Source organism: Akebia trifoliata, chromosome 9, assembly GCF_017979445.1.
Source record: "Akebia trifoliata isolate Shusen 1 chromosome 9, ASM1797944v1, whole genome shotgun sequence".
In the NCBI taxonomy this organism is placed as follows: Eukaryota; Viridiplantae; Streptophyta; class Magnoliopsida; order Ranunculales; family Lardizabalaceae; genus Akebia; species Akebia trifoliata.
The window spans coordinates 13948458-13964223 of record NC_141383.1 but is presented as its reverse complement, the minus strand read 5'-3'; the positions used below and the strand labels follow the sequence as shown (position 1 = coordinate 13964223).

The 15766-nt window shown below is 39.8% G+C and overlaps 2 protein-coding genes across 2 annotated transcripts; both read right to left on the bottom strand.

Moving 5' to 3' along the window:
* Positions 1-9100: 9100 nt before the first annotated feature.
* On the bottom strand, positions 9101-10038 carry LOC147394330 (uncharacterized). Its single transcript, XM_086453275.1, has 2 exons — positions 9979-10038; positions 9101-9927 (listed from the first exon to the last, which is right to left on the bottom strand). Exons 1-2 carry the CDS (start codon positions 10036-10038, stop codon positions 9172-9174), a joined length of 816 nt encoding a protein of 271 aa, XP_086309401.1. The 3' UTR covers positions 9101-9171.
* A 183-nt stretch (positions 10039-10221) lies between these two features.
* On the bottom strand, positions 10222-13658 carry LOC147394329 (uncharacterized). Its single transcript, XM_086453274.1, has 3 exons — positions 12287-13658; positions 10598-10775; positions 10222-10489 (listed from the first exon to the last, which is right to left on the bottom strand). Exons 1-3 carry the CDS (start codon positions 13656-13658, stop codon positions 10222-10224), a joined length of 1818 nt encoding a protein of 605 aa, XP_086309400.1.
* Between the last annotated feature and the right edge of the window lie 2108 nt (positions 13659-15766).

Here is a 15766-nt window from a genome sequence, read left to right as displayed (position 1 = left end):
CTCTCTTCTTCTCTTCTCTTTTTCAATACTATCCCATCCAACTTTACTATCTTTCCTCTTTTACTCTCCTTAATCAAAAGAAGATGCCCTGACCCTATACCTCTTTTCTTAATAATTCCTTAATTTTATTATTATTTGTTTATCTTCTACCCCTTTAACCCAAAAGAGGGGCAAACTCTAGTAAAACAATAAAAAGAATCAACTCTTCACCAGCAATCCTTGCACTAAGAGAAGCGAATTCTTTTAGCGAATTGAAGATGTCTTGGAGGATAAAAAAGTACCATATATACAAAATAAAAAAGTATTTTTATTTTTTCATTTTTACATGTAATGGATTTCTCAAGCAAATATGTTGTCTCTTCACAATTTTATTCACTCAAATATGTACTCTATTATTTTTGTAAAAATCCCATGAAAATAATTCAATGAATAACAATCGTTGAATCCACAAATATATTCTTACTTGATTCATTATGATCCACAAAGCCAGAGTGAATCATACTAAGATCGGTATTGTGTGAGCAAATCCAATTACTTAGGTCAATGTGCCGATGAAATTTTTGGGAGATGTCTAATTCTTTGTTCAATCTTGGTATCAAATTTCCACTCGTTTATTCATATTTCTACACGTCCTTAGAAAAAAATGAACATTTTACATGTAATGACTTGTTTTAATTGGCTCATGTCTGTCGACAATAAATTTCAAACGGATCTACCTCGAGATCCGTGAAAAATAACCGCAAATGATTATTTTGATTTTTGATGAAAAAGTGGATACAGATCTCAGTGTTTCCTCTGATTAACAGTCAAATACAAAAATAGTGATGACGTATGTAGCTTTTCTTTTCTCCGTGCTTCGCGCTTTATCGGCTGAGAAGGTTGCTTGGACGGTGGCTTTGCTTTGTGCTTGATCTTCTGTAGAGGCTTCTGTAGATTTTCTTCTCTCCAGGCTTCGCGCTTTATTGGTTGAGAAAGTTTTCTTGGCTTCCGGAGAAGAGCTTTATGCTTGATCTTCTCTTTAATCGGAGTCCGAATCTCTGAAGAACTTTTGCTTTGTCTCTGGAGGAGGGCTTGAGAGCTTCTTCTTCTCTAGAGGGAGAGCTTCTGTCTTCTGAGAGAAAGTGATCCAGATCCCCTCTCAATGAGAGAGGCTCTTGTATTTATAGACTTAAAAGTAATTTAGCTTTCCAATTATACCCCCAATTTAAAGAAGTTTAATTGATTTATTTAAAAGGTTAAATTTGTCCAAATCCAATTTTAAGGATTTAATGGATCATTATCGGGCCAAACTTATTTATTTAGGTGTAAGGCCCAATATTTAATGTGGATCACTTGAATTTGTTGGCTCATGGGTTTTATCTGCGAAAACCCAAACCCAAACTATATGAGGCCCTGTCCCTCAATTTACATTTGTGGGCCAAATTTTGATTTGATGGGCTTTTTGTTAACTTAGAAGGATTTAGGGACCCGTTTAGATTTTGATGCCTACAAATGCCCCCTCAAGGATGCATTGTCGGATGCGTAGCTAACGACGATGTTTCCTTGATCATGTTGTAAGGAGTGTAAATGCTTTAGTGAAGAGTAACCTTTATGTTGGCATTTGTCTTTCAAGCTATTGAAGCCTAATGAAGGTCCTCAATTTTGAGATCGATCGAACTTCACTTCCTTGAGAACTTATTGCCGGAGAAAGCAATCAAGATGAACTTCCTTTGTCTTTTCAACTTAATCTTTTGAAGGTTTTACTCAACGAATTTGTCGGATTTACTCGAAAAATTACAAGTACTTGAGCTTGCAGGAGTTGGTAGCGCACAGCCTCAATTTGCAATCATGCGAGAACCTTTTGAAAACACTCAAGAAAATATTTTCCTTGAATTATTTAGAAAATATATCTTTTTTGGTTTCAATAATTTTTTTTTTTAACATCGGCAGAACAAGAGGAAAAAATTTGATCATTGGCATTGTGTTAGTCACAATTGATAGGTGGGATTTGGCTTAAAAGAAACCTACTTACAATGGAATTTGGTGTACTTGAGATGTATGATATTAAACTATGTTTTCACCTTCTTTTTTTTTCAAGTCAACTTCCAACTTCATCCGGAACACTTTTCCTATGTGTTTGAGGTCACTCCAGCACTATTCAAAGAGAAATTGTAGTGATTTGGTAATTGGAGGTTTAACTTACCAATATGAGGCTCACGAGTACAATTTTGTTTTCTTTGGTAACTGATGACGTGGCACAAATGGAGTAGAAACTGGATAGAACTTAGACTCCAAATGAAATAAGAAGTCAACTTCAACTCAAACTGAGGGTGAAGCTTTAACAAAAACCCAACTCTTATATGAATCATGTTTCACGGCTGCAATTTGGACACTTAGCACTATTGATTTCATATTGGATTGGTAAGAATGATAAATGATTTTTTAATTTCTTTCTTTTATCATCTTCATCTCGTCCAACTCCATCTCCTTCTCATTGTGGTGTTAAATTGCCAAACGTGATAATCTATGTGAGAGCCAACACCCTTGGTAAGAATTAGCAACTTATTTGGTGTGAGGCTAGTCTTACTCATGAAGAGTCCGAATGAAACACATTTGGTTTTTTTTTTTTTTTATCTATTTCAATTCGTCTCCAAACACCCACAACGTGTTCAAGAAGGACTCCTTCTTCTACAAACTAATCGAATTGGTTAGATGAAGCTCTTTTAATCCTTCTGAAACACCAACAATTGAATCTAAGAAGGACTCTCCTCCTATAAACAGAGCACACGACTGCTGCTGTTAATGGCTGATTTTTTAAAGGGAAGTTGCAGCAACACATTTGTTTTTGGAGTGCTACATGCCTGCTGTTAATGGCTGTTTTTTGAAGGGATGTTGCAGCAACACTTCTTGGAATGCTACATGCCTATAGGTACCCTCTTCTCCTTCTCCTTATTCTTCTTTTTCTAATTCTTTTCTTTCTACCAAAACAGGGGCTGCGACCTCCACATTAGGGATTTAATCTTTGAAGCAATATAGAATGAGAAGCCATTGCAACCATGAGTCCTTCAATTCCTTTCTAGTTTAATAAACTAAATGATGTGCTCAAGGTATTATTTGGTGATCATATAATTTGGGCAGCAATAGAGTCAGATTTAAGCGATGAAGAACATGATCAAAGAACAACATGATGATAGAAAACTTCAACTTCTGAACCGACAGAGAAGATCGACATAAGATCGAAGCAACACACCCACGTAGATCGTGTTCCGGCCATCGAATGGTTGTAGTTAATCCATCATGCACAAAATCATTGTTTCCTGATTGAAATCAATGCCAACTTTCTTGATTGCAGGACTATATCGAATTCACTTCTCTTAGTGATCAATTGATTGTGGTTCGTGCAATTGAGATGTATGTATCTGACCAAAGTGTTGGACGTGTAGATGCACCACTAGGTCTTGCTTGAGCTTGATGAGAACTTGGCTAGTGATTTTCTTATTGCTTGATTCATCACTTTGTCCCCTTCCCGTGTCATCTACATTCCTCTCTGTCAAAGAACAATCTAGATCGCACAATGCCAATGGTTTGCCTTTTTCCATATAAAAGAAGAAAACTTTTTTTATAAATCGCTCAGTCCTACCTCTTTTTTTTTTTTTTTTTTTTTTTTTTTCAGGCAGTGGCTTAATGCTTGCTATTATGAATAGTGACAAAAAAGATTGGTACACAATGTAGCAGATGACTATTCCAAGATGCTCGAACAACTTCTCATAGTTGAGGAAGAGGCGCTTGACGATGCCTACTACACATGGTAATGGGATTCAGCAGAGGAGAGTGAAAGCATTTAGATGGAGGGTAGAAGATCATCGTCCATTGGTAGCTATTTGTCTATATGACTTCGATGATGACAAATTTATGCTTTGAAATAGGGCAATACTTGTGGAGAATCAATTGCAAACAACTTCAATGTGTAAAGGTCTTAAAGGAAGAGTTTCTTTAAGATAGACACTTATTAACCAAGTATATTTATTTAATCCAGTTAGCAAAATCCTCAAGTACAGATTGAAAATTATTGGGTTTCTTTATTACGCCCCCATCAACACAAGTATCGCAGTCAGCTTATTGCATGGATTCAAATTGCCCGACCAATGCTAAACCTACAGCCTAAAGAAGGCCACCATTGACTCTCATCTTCAAAATATAAGGCCACATTAAAGTAGTGTTGTACTACAAATCTAAATCATTGTTGCCGTTGCAGCAAAGTACTCGCATCCCTGTTTTGGATTATAGAATTTATTGGTCACGAATCAGATTGCTAGTTACTTGAAGATAAGTCTTTGTATGTGAGCAAATGACAATGATCAATGATGACTCTGGCAACTATTATAAAATGAGAAAAGAACATAATAGGAAGAAATGAATGTAATCCTTCATTCGATCAGTAAGACCAACCATGGCCTTATATACATGGAAGAGAAACTCATAGAGGTCTCTAGAAGGTTCCTCTAACAAACTCTATAACAAACTTTATAACAGAAAGGGGAAATTCAGTAACTAACATTATTCAGTAACTAACATTATTCTCTAATATTCCCCCTCAAACTCAGGGCACCTAAGGACTCTACTCCGAGTTTGGACCTCAGCTCATAAAACCTAGTACTCGAGATAGCCTTGGTCAATATATCAGCAACTTGATCGATGCTTGGTACATGCTTGACCACCAATAATCCTTGTACAACTTTTTCTCGAACGAAGTAGAGATCAAGTTCAATATGTTTGGTTCTGGCATGTTGTATTGGGTTTGCAGAGAGCATTACAGCACTGAGGTTGTCACACCATAACGTTGGAGGTTTGGTGCTGATCACATTTAGTTCTTTGAGCAGGGATTGAAGCCAAGTTACTTCAGCTGTCAAGTGAGCAAGACTTCGGTATTCAGCTTCGGTGCTCGAACGTGATACAGTGTGTTGCTTTTTGGATTGCCAAGTGACTAAATTAGAGCCCAAATAAACACAAAAACCAGATGTAGATCGACGATCGTCAGGGTCGGATGCCCAATCGGCATCGCAAAAGCCTGTGATGTGAAGATTAGAACTTTTGCGAAGATGGAGACCCGAGTCTAGTGTACCAGCTAAATACCGAAGCACTCGTTTCACAACCTGCCAGTGAGCTTCAAGTGGGTTTTGTAAGAATTGACAAACTCGATTAACAATATATGCAATTTCTGGTCGAGTAATGGTTGCGTACTGTAAAGCCCCCACAATGCTTCTATACAGTTGAACATCTCTAACAGGATCACTTCCATAGCTAGACAACTTGTGGCCACTGGTCATTGGTGTATTGATGCCTTTAGCATATTGCATCTTAGCTTTGCAAAGTAGATCAGTGATGTACTTTGTTTGGGACAAATGCAAACCATCGTTAGTTCTAGTAACCTGTATGCCAAGGAAGTAATTGATAGACCCTAAATCTTTGAGAGCAAATGATGTATTGAGGGCTAAGACCAAGTTTGAAACCACTTGAACTGAACTTCCAGTTATTAATATGTCATCTACATACACCAAAAGAAAAGTGCAATGTTGAGATGTGTTTCTCACAAATAGAGATTGATCAGACTTGGCCGAGGTGAAACCCAAGCTAACCAAAGCATGTTGTAATTTTTCAAACCAGGCTCTTGGCGCCTGTTTTAGTCCGTAGAGAGCTTTGTGTAGGCGGCAGACTTGATGAGAACGACTAGGATCCTCAAAACCTGGAGGTTGCACCATGAATACTTCCTCTTTTAAGTCTCCATTAAGAAATGCGTTGTTAACATCCAACTGGCGTATATCCCAGCCTCGAGTGAGAGCAATAGTAAGGATCACTCGGATAGTTGTGGGCTTGACTACAGGGCTGAAAGTCTCACTGAAATCAAAGCCCTCCACTTGATGAAAACCTTTCGCAACCAAACGGGCTTTATATTTAAGTATCGAACCATCCGGATTTTCCTTAACTTTGAAAACCCATTTGCAACCTATGGCTTGACGACCAACTGGTAGATCCTCAAGAGTCCATGTTCCATTTCGCACTAAAGCTAAGAACTCATCTTTCATAGCTAATTTCCAATTTTCATTGGCAAGAGCATCATGGACAGTAGCTGGTTCCTTAGAGGCAATGAAGGCTTTGGGTTTGAAAATCCCACCTTTGGCTCTTGTGGTCATAGGATGGGATGGAATAGTTGCTGATGAAGGTTGCTGAATTTCATCGTGAGTAACAGAGATATCATTAGCCTGCATAGGTACATTAGTATTAACAACAAAATCAGCAACACGAGTATTAATATCATTGGTAAATAAACCAAACTCAGTGGGTTTCAAAGCAGAAATGTCAGTAGCAGCCTGTGGATCATGAGTAACAATAGGAATAGAAGCTGGAATAGGATCGGGTGGACTCACAGGAATAGACGAAGAACATTGTGTGGATTGAGAGAAAGGAAAGGTGTGTTCATCAAATAACACATCTCGAGAGATAATTATTTTGCCCTTAGGATCTAAACACTTATAACCTTTATGATTGAGGCTGTAACCAAGGAAAGTGCATGGGACTGAGCGGAATTGCAGCTTATGGCGATTGAAAGGTTTGATATTGGGAAAACACAAACAACCGAAAACTTTGAGAGAAGAAAAATCAGGTTTGACATGAAACAAGACCTCATAAGGAGTACGATGACTAAGGACAGCAGTAGGCAAGCGATTAATAAGAAAAACAGAAGTCCGAAAAGCTTCATCCCAATATTTGAGAGGCATAGAAGCTTGAGCTAAAAGAGTCAAACCATTCTCAACAATGTGTCTATGCTTTCTCTCAGCAAGGCCATTTTGTTGGTGAGCACTTGGACATGACACCCTATGGTGAATGCCATGATCTCTAAGAAAAGAAGAAAACGCTCTAAATTCACCGCCCCAATCGGTTTGAATGGCTTTGAGAGAGCAACCAAACTGTAATTCAGCTTGCTTTTTAAAGTTAACAAAAGTTTCAAAGGTATCAGACTTGTGCCGCAACAAATATATCCAAGTGTACCTAGAATAGGCATCAATAAAATGAACATAATATCGATACCCACTAGCAGAAGGAGTTGGGGAAGGACCCCATAAATCTGAGTGAATCAACTGTAAAGGTGCAGTGTATTCGGTTGTGGAATTGGGAAAAGGAAATTTATGTATCTTGCCCAAACAACATGATTGACAGAAAATAGTGTTCATTTTATTGAAGTGTGGAACATTACAAACTTGCATGACAGATTTTACAATTTGGGAAGAAGGATGACCCAATCTGTTATGCCAAAGTTGAAACAGTTGAGTATCCTTGGGCAATGTAGACATACAAGCTGTAGGAGAAATAGTGATACTACTAGAAGATTGAGCAGGACACGTGAAAGTGGCTGGAGGATTTGCTTGATGTGAAGCAGGACGAACAAAGTGAGGTGGATCAAATCCATATAAGCCATCTCTAAGATTCCCTTTCATTAGAACCTGATGAGTTACCTGATCTTTGACAAAACAATAGTTAGAATGGAATTGGAAGTATACATTATTGTCAGAGGCAAATTTAGAAACACTAAGTAAGTTTCTAGTAATTAAGGGCACATGAAGAATCTGATTGAGTTTAAGAAGATGAGATTGAGAGGGAAAAGAAGAATGACCAATAGCCTGAACTGACAAACCTGCTCCATTGCCCATATGAATCTGATCTATACCAGAGTAGCCATCTCGATTCATCAGGTTATTTGCATCTGGAGTGCAGTGGTGTGTTGCCCCTGAATCCGGGTACCAACAAGGATCATAAGGAGTGTGAGGTGTAGCAACCATAGCTGTGGCTTGCATCTGAGGCGGAAAAGAAGCATTTGATGGTGTGGTAGCTAATGAGCCTTGGAAAGACTCATCAAATCGATGCCAACACTGAAGAGCAATGTGTCCAGGCTTGTTACACAACTGGCATTGAGGTCGTGACTGTCCATTCCAGGAGAAACCAGACCGACCTCCACCTCGATGATAGCTACCTCGATAACTACTAGAACTAGAACGACCCCCTGATCCACCATGAAATCCACCACGAGAAGAGGAGTTAAAATTGGAATTGGACCGATTAGAAGGAGCTTGAGAAAAGCCTCCTCGATGCTGTTTGCGCGAATGGCCATGGGTAGCAAGATTTGCAACAACAGTACTAGAATCAAGCTCTCTAGAATGTTTTTCAATCCGGGACTCTTGAGCAAGCAATAGAGATTCAATCTCTTCGACAGAATATGCATCAGATCGAGAGTTAACAGAAATTATAAAGGTATCATAATCTTGAGATAAACCCTCAAAAATAGCTTCGATATGAGCAGTAGAGTCAATAACATAGCCAACAGAAGCCAAACGGTCGATATAATTTTTGATGCGAAGCAGATAATCGTTAATAGAAAGAGAACCTTTCTTTAGATTCTGAAGTGCACGTTTGAGCTGGTCGATTTTAGCTCGAGTCTGAGATGAAAAATACTGATCAAGAGTGGACCAAATCTGAGAAGACGTAGCGCAGCCAACCATACGAGTAAGTAACCCTTCTGTCATAGATGATAACAACCAGGAGACAAGGAGTTGATCTTGCTGCTCCCATTCCAGAAACGCAGGATTAACTCGATGAGAAATCTGATCAGAGGAAGAAAGAAACTTTGTCGGAGAGGATTGAGACCCATCAAGGAAATGAAGAAGTCGATGCCCACGCACAGCAGCAGAGACTTGTTGTTTCCAAAGAAGGTGATTCTCATTATCAAGCTTGACTGATAAGGTGTGATTAAAAATAACTGGAGATTGTTGAACAAAAGAGGAAGAGGCAGCCACCGTGGTGGACTGCGGCGTGGTAGAGGTAGAGTCAGCCATGGATACTCAGGAAAGAAAAAGTGGCTCTGATACCATATTATAAAATGAGAAAAGAACAGAATAGGAAGAAATGAATGTAATCCTTCATTCAATCAGTAAGACCAACCATGGCCTTATATACATGGAAGAGAAACTCATAGAGGTCTCTAGAAGGTTCCTCTAACAAACTCTATAACAAACTTTATAACAGAAAGGGGAAATTCAGTAACTAACATTATTCAGTAACTAACATTGGAGTTCAAAATTACAGAATCTGCAGTGAGGCTGTCGATGTGCATGTTTCAAAATGAGGTGTGGAAAATCTCGCCTAGCGTTCTTCCGAATTGAATTTGTTCCAAGCCTCCTTTAGAAGATCAAAAACCTTCTTACATATGTATTTCTGCTGAATGCTTGCACCGCGCTGCTGCAACTTATCAGGGTGAACACAAAGTGTGGCTTTCCTGTAGGCTTTCTTTATAGCGACAGCTTTTATAACATCTGTCAATGGGATTGGCTGCCAACCACTTTCGGTTCCAAGAATATATTGCAATGTTGAAAGCAAGGCATGCAAGTTCTTCTCTGCAAGAGCTTTTGCCGCACGCTCAACTGTCCGTTGATGCCTCTCTAACCTGGCTTTACACCTCTGAGCTGATTCCACTTCGGATCCTTGAGATCTCTCAGCAGCGAAAGCACCAAGATGTGAAGAATTCGAGTATCTCTGAGAACTACTGAAAGAACTTGAGCTTTGAAATTGTGGGTCCCGCAAATCAGAGAAAGAAGAGGATTGCCTAATTCCACTGTCTCTCGAAGTAGCAGAGAACTTCTCAGAAACAGATCTTTCTACTCGCTCCCTTGCCTCCAAAGCAGCCTTCCCAGCCATTGCTCTTTCAACAGTGCGCTCCCGAGCCTCTGCGGTTGCTCTCTCTACTGCAGCACGCTCTGCCCTAAGTCTGCCTTCTATAGAAGCCTTCTCAGCTAATGATTTCTCCCGAGCCTCTGCAGACGCCTTCTCATCCAAAACAGATCCAGTAGATGAGAAGGTAACATAAGATCTATGCTCTTCTTCTTTCCCCTCAAACTCTTCCTATTTCTTCTTTATTTATTCCAACTCTTCTATGTTTTTTTTTTGTGTTACTTTTGCACAGCCGCGGGAACAAAGACACAAGCACAACAACCCAAGTATGCTCTTTTTCATCTTTCCTTTATCTCTCCCATCCTTAGTTTGTGTCGCCGCTTTTAGAGCAGCCTCTCTTTGACACAATGCTGCTTCCTTTCTGCTTAACAATTTGGCTTCTAAAGATACGCCTTCTCCAAGAGCAACAACAGTCGGCAGATACGTCTTCTCCTCTTCATCTTCTTTCTTTTAAATTTTTTATTACTAACTACCCACATCAATTGCAGCAGCAAGGTCTGGGCAAGTTGTTTGACAGATGAGAAGATAACGAAGACAACTGTGGTGGCGTATCTCAGAGCCGTGCAAATCGCTGACTTTATTCATGGACTTCCTCATGATGGCTACTTTAGCCAGCAGCTCAGAGGCTCTCCAAGATGTTGGCATAAGAGGTTCCCCATTCTCATCAAGAAAAGTTGCCTTTCTTACTCGTTCTCCTCCATTGGATCTGCTGAAGTTGTTGTTGATGGTGATGCTGTTTGTGCCAATGTTGCTCTTTCAATTCGGCTTCCAGGCCACGGAGATACTCATCAGAGGAGATTGTGTACGATTGGAATAACAACACGCGAGCCGGAGAAAGTACATGGTGCGCTCTAGATAAGTCGTATGCTCCACTAATAACCAAGCCTTGGCTACAATGCGAGTAGTGACGAAGAGATTTCTCAGCCGTCCCATCTTTGGATCCAAGAATCCAACGGCGTGAGGGTGGGGGATTAACATAGTTTGTTCTTTGCTGAAGATGATCTCTTGAACTGATGGATCTTTGTAGTAGCATGATGGTCATAACGTGATGGGCTCCAACTTGAACCATGGGAACTCTCAATTCTACCAAACTTATTGGGGAATTCTACTTAAGGGCAAATCAGTCCACAAAAGTATTACCTTGGCTGGACTCTGAGTTGTTATATGTGAGAAGCATGGAATAAAGTCCATATCTTTATCTCTTTCATAGATCAGAGAATTTTAATAACAACAAAATTCTTGGACAATGCTTCACAAAGCATTGTATATGGGTGTACGTGAAAAGCATGGTACAAAACCCATGTGTTTGCCCCTTAAACAGACTAGAGAAACCTTTTCTTTAATCAGTTCATTTGAATTGCTTGAAGCCCCATTTATAGCTTATTATCTTCAATGTCCTGATCCCCATGTTACAAGTTACTTTCATAAAACCTGATTTTAATCATGCAGCAATAGAGATGATCTTAACCAAGTTGAGGGTAAATCAAACGAAAGTGGAAAGCAGAGATCTTCAGAGAACATGACGATGGCTATGTCTGGTGGGTAGAACTAAATAAGACCAATCCGTGCTTCGTTAATCAGATGTGATCCTTTTTTTTTTGTTTTTGTTTTTGTTTTTGTTTTTTTGTTTTAGATCTACCATTCAAAGTGGTCTTTTTCTTTGTTTGCCTGGTAGGAATGACTTCAACTTTCGTTCTCAAAAATGCTAACTTCTGGATTCCAAGAGTGTACAATGTACTTGTACATGGTATTGGAGACTTAAATTGTATTATTGTCAACATTAGTGCTTGTTGCGATGATCATTAAGCATCCTCAAAACAAGTACTAGTCACTCATACACATTCTACAATGAAGGCTATTTAGGCCGCAATCTAATAACAGATTATGCCAAAAACACGTGTATCATTCCAAAGAAGTCATGGTAGCAATTATGTTCATGAATACATCATTGGTAAGAGAGTTAGCGATGTTGAGCACCAGTATTGTGTTGATTAATCAAGGCAACATGATGAGATACATCAATACGCTGGTTGGCCAGTCTCCAAAGTAGTTGTTTATTAGTGGTGCTCGGGGGCGAACAACGTCAATTGACTAAAAGAACCACATACCGAAGGATTTGTCGCCAACAGTTTAGGCTTGTGTCATGGAGCGTTGTCAACATTTTAAGCTTGTGTTGAGGAACGTTTATCAAACATTTTAGGCTCGTGTTGGGGAGCATTGTCAAACAGTTTAGGCTCATGTTGGGGAGCATCATCAAATAGTTTAGGCTCGTGTTGGGGAGCGTTGTCAAACAATTTAGGCTCGTGCTGGGGAGCGAGATTCTTTCAAGCATAGTATCGTTTGAGAAATTTCCCGTTGATTGGACCAAGACGTAATCCTTCTGGTGTTACAAGAAGATATGCACCATTAGTGTATACTTCTTTCACTACATGAAGCCCATCCCATTTTGGATCAAACTTCTTTCCAGAACGGTGTGAGAGGATGATTAGTCGTTGTACAGCGAGAACTAAATCGCCAACTTGAAAAGAACGTGGTCGAACTTTCTTATTGAATGCACGTGATAAACGGGCTTGGTAACATTCTAGCTGTTGTTGTGCTTCCAATCTTTTTTCATCCAATGCTTCAAGTTCAGCCAGACGTAACTTAGCATTCTCATCGCAGGTCAAACCTTCTTGGATCACAATCCTTAAGGAAGGTATTTGCCGTTCCAATGGGAGAACAGCTTCAACTCCATAAACCAATGAGTAAGGTGTGGCTTGTGTGGAGGTGCGGTATGAGGTTCTGTATGCCCATAATGCTTCTCCAATTTGTTCATGCCAATATTTTTTAGATTTTGAGACAACCTTCTCAAGAAGCTTGCAGAGAGTTTTATTGAAGGCTTCAGCGAGTCCATTTGCTGCAGTATTGTACATTGTAGAACATCTCTGCTTAATGTTAAACTTCATGCAGAATTGATCCATCAGCGTATTGCTAAAAGATTTACCATTATCTGTCATGATATATCGTGGAATGCCGTAACGGAAGACGATATTACTTTTGATGAAGTCGACTACCGTTTCTTTCTTGACCTCTCGAAGGGGAACTATTTCAGCCCACTTAGAAAAGTAATCAGTTGTGACGAGGATATAAAGATGTTGTCTTGAGGATTTTGGGAGTGGTCCAACGACATCAAGTCCCCACCCGTCAAAGGGCCAAGATGCGATTGTAGGATGCAATGGCTCTGGTAGTTGACGAATGTAATCTCCATGAAATTGGCAAGCTTTACACCTCTTTGCATGGTTTAGAGAATCTTTCACCATAGTAGGCCAATAAAATCCCATCCTTTTTAGATTGTGATGGAGTTTTGATCCTGACTGATGTGAACCGCACACTCCAGAGTGTGCTTCTTCTAAAGCATCTCGGATTTCATCATCTCCGAGACATCTCATCAAGATATCGTCGAAAGAGCGACGATATAACTTATCATTGAAATATAAAAATCGAGGCGCCCTACGACGTATTTCGATTTTGTGCTTTAGGTCGCCTGGCAGCTTCCCATGTTGTAGATAGTCGATAAGTGACTGTCTCCAATCTTTGACTTCGGCTATTTCAACAACGTTTGCTTCGTGAGACTCATAATTTTTATCTATCAAAGGAGGTAATACCCACCGATGGCAGATAGGGATACTCATTGTCTCTCCTTCTAACATAGCCAAACTTGCAGCAAGACTAGCTAAAGCGTCAGCCTGCTTGTTTTCAGCTCTTGGTATATGCCTAATGATGACGTCTTCGAATTGTCTTACCAGTTGTACAGCATAGCAGTGATAAGGCACTAACTCATGCTTTCGAACGTCATACTTTGTCGAGAGTTGGTTAATGACAAGTTGTGAGTCCCCATACACGTAGAGTTGGTGTAACTTCATCTCTAGCCCGAGTTCTAAACCAATGATTAGAGATTGGTATTCTGCAACATTGTTTGAACATAACTTCGTCAAGGCAAACGAGAATGGCAATACTTCATTTTGTGGGGTGATAAAAATTACACCTGCCCCCGCTCCATCTCTTCTAGCTACGCCATCAAAGAACATTCTCCAAGCTGGAAGCACATCAATAGAGAATACTTCTTCGTCGGGCAAGTCATGAGACAATTCCCATTCAGCTGGAATAGGATGATCAGCAAGAAAATCGGCTAACGCCTGCCCTTTTACAGCCTTTTGAGGGATGTAAATAATTTCAAATTCTGATAAGAGAAGGGCCCATTTAGCTAGTCTTCTCGACAAGACTGGCCTTGTCATGATGTACTTGAGTGGATCAGCTCGCGCAGTGAGTCGAATTGTGTGCGATAACATGTAATGCCAGAGTTTCTTTGTGGCAAAGATGAGCGCTAAACATGTATTCTCGATGGGTGAATAGTTTACTTCTGCTCCAACAAGAGTTCGACTGTAGTAAAGTGCACCTTCTTTTCCTTCGGCATTTTCTTGAGCCAACAATGCTTCTAGTGACATTTCTTGTGCACTAATATAGAGAATCAGTGGCCTTTCAGGAATTGGTGCAGAAAGAACAGGAGGCTTGAGAAGATACTCCTTGATGCTTTTCAGAGCATTCTCACAAGCTTCATCCCATTCAAATGAAGTATCTTTCTTCATCAATCGACTGAAAGGATGACAACGCCCAGCTAAGTTTGAGATGAATCTACGAATGTAGGCAAGTCGACCTTGTAAACTTTTGAGTTCATGAATGTTATTTGGTGTTGGCATTTTTTGAATGGCTTCAATTTTATTTCGATCGATTTCAATACCACGATGCCGAACCACGAATCCCAAAAATTTACCTGAGGTAACTCCAAAAGTACATTTTAATGGATTCATCTTGAGCTGATACCGCCGTAATCTATCGAAGGTATCACGTAGATATTGTAAGTGATCTTCCCTTTTCTTGGACTTTACTACTAGGTCGTCAACGTAACATTCGACTTGTCATGTAGCATGTCATCAAAGATTTTCTGCATAGCTCGCTGGTAAGTGGCACCAGCATTCTTAAGTCCAAAAGGCATAACTTTGTAACAATATATACCTTTTGGGGTACGAAAGGCTGTAAGTTCTTCGTCTTTTGGCGACATTCGAATTTGATTGTAACTAGAAGATCCATCCATGAAAGACAAAGCTTCATGCCCTGTGGTTGCATCAACCATAAGTTCTATGATTGGGAGCGAAAAATCATCTTTTGGACATGCATTATTCAAGTCGCGAAAATCGACACATACTCGAATTTGTCCATTCTTCTTTCTTACTGGAACTATGTTGGAAATCCAGGTTGGATACTTTACTTCTCAGATGAAGCTAGCTTCTATCAACTTGTTGACCTCTGTCTCAATCTGTGGTATCAACTCTGGCCGAAAACGATGTTGTGCCTGTTTTATTGGGCGAACTCCGTGTTTAACTGAGAGCTGATGAACAGCGATCTTCAGGTCAAGTCCTGGCATTTCTTTGTAAGTCCAAGCAAATACATCTCGGTACTCTTGTAGTAACTTGAGGTACTCGACTTCTTCATGCTGGTTTAGAAGAGTGCTAACGAACGTAGGTCGCGGCTCTTCAATTGTCCCTAGACTTATTTCTTTTAAGTCATCTACAGTGGCTTGTCCGCCTTCTTCAAAGATCGGTGGAGCATTTTCGAGTTCTTCATCTGACGACGTAGAATCTTCTTCAGGGAATTTCTTAATGGTAATATGATTTATCGAAACGACATATTCAGAATTGTCTGTTTCAATAATTGAAGTTCTGCTGTTGCTCGTTTGGTTTCTGAGGATGATGATGCGTCACTTCACAACCAATGCATCTGATATCGAGACTTCTAAAGTCGTTTGTCGTTTCATGAGAGATGGAATAGTGCTATGCAAGCCACTACTATCTTTATGCTCCACATGTTTATTCATTGGCTTAGGTCGACGTCGCGATTCTTTTCGTATTTTTACCCCAACATTCTGACCAAGTCTAGATATAGCAGACGCACGAGGTTTATGAATCCGTACATC

Bases quoted from the DNA above. Each gene is read 5' to 3' on its own strand.
- LOC147394329 (XM_086453274.1), bottom strand. From the start codon at position 13,658: ATGAAGTTACACCAACTCTACGTGTATGGGGACTCACAACTTGTCATT. The intron at 10,776-12,286 runs GTTCTTTTCAAG...GCTACTACAAAG, and splicing joins CAATAAGAAAGTTCGACCAC to ATCCATCAGTTCAAGAGATC. The intron at 10,490-10,597 runs GTACTTTCTCCG...TGGCACAAACAG, and splicing joins ACTTATCTAGAGCGCACCAT to CATCACCATCAACAACAACT.
- LOC147394330 (XM_086453275.1), bottom strand. From the start codon at position 10,038: ATGAAAAAGAGCATACTTGGGTTGTTGTGCTTGTGTCTTTGTTCCCGC. The intron at 9,928-9,978 runs GTAACACAAAAA...AAGAAGAAATAG, and splicing joins GTTCCCGCGGCTGTGCAAAA to GAAGAGTTTGAGGGGAAAGA.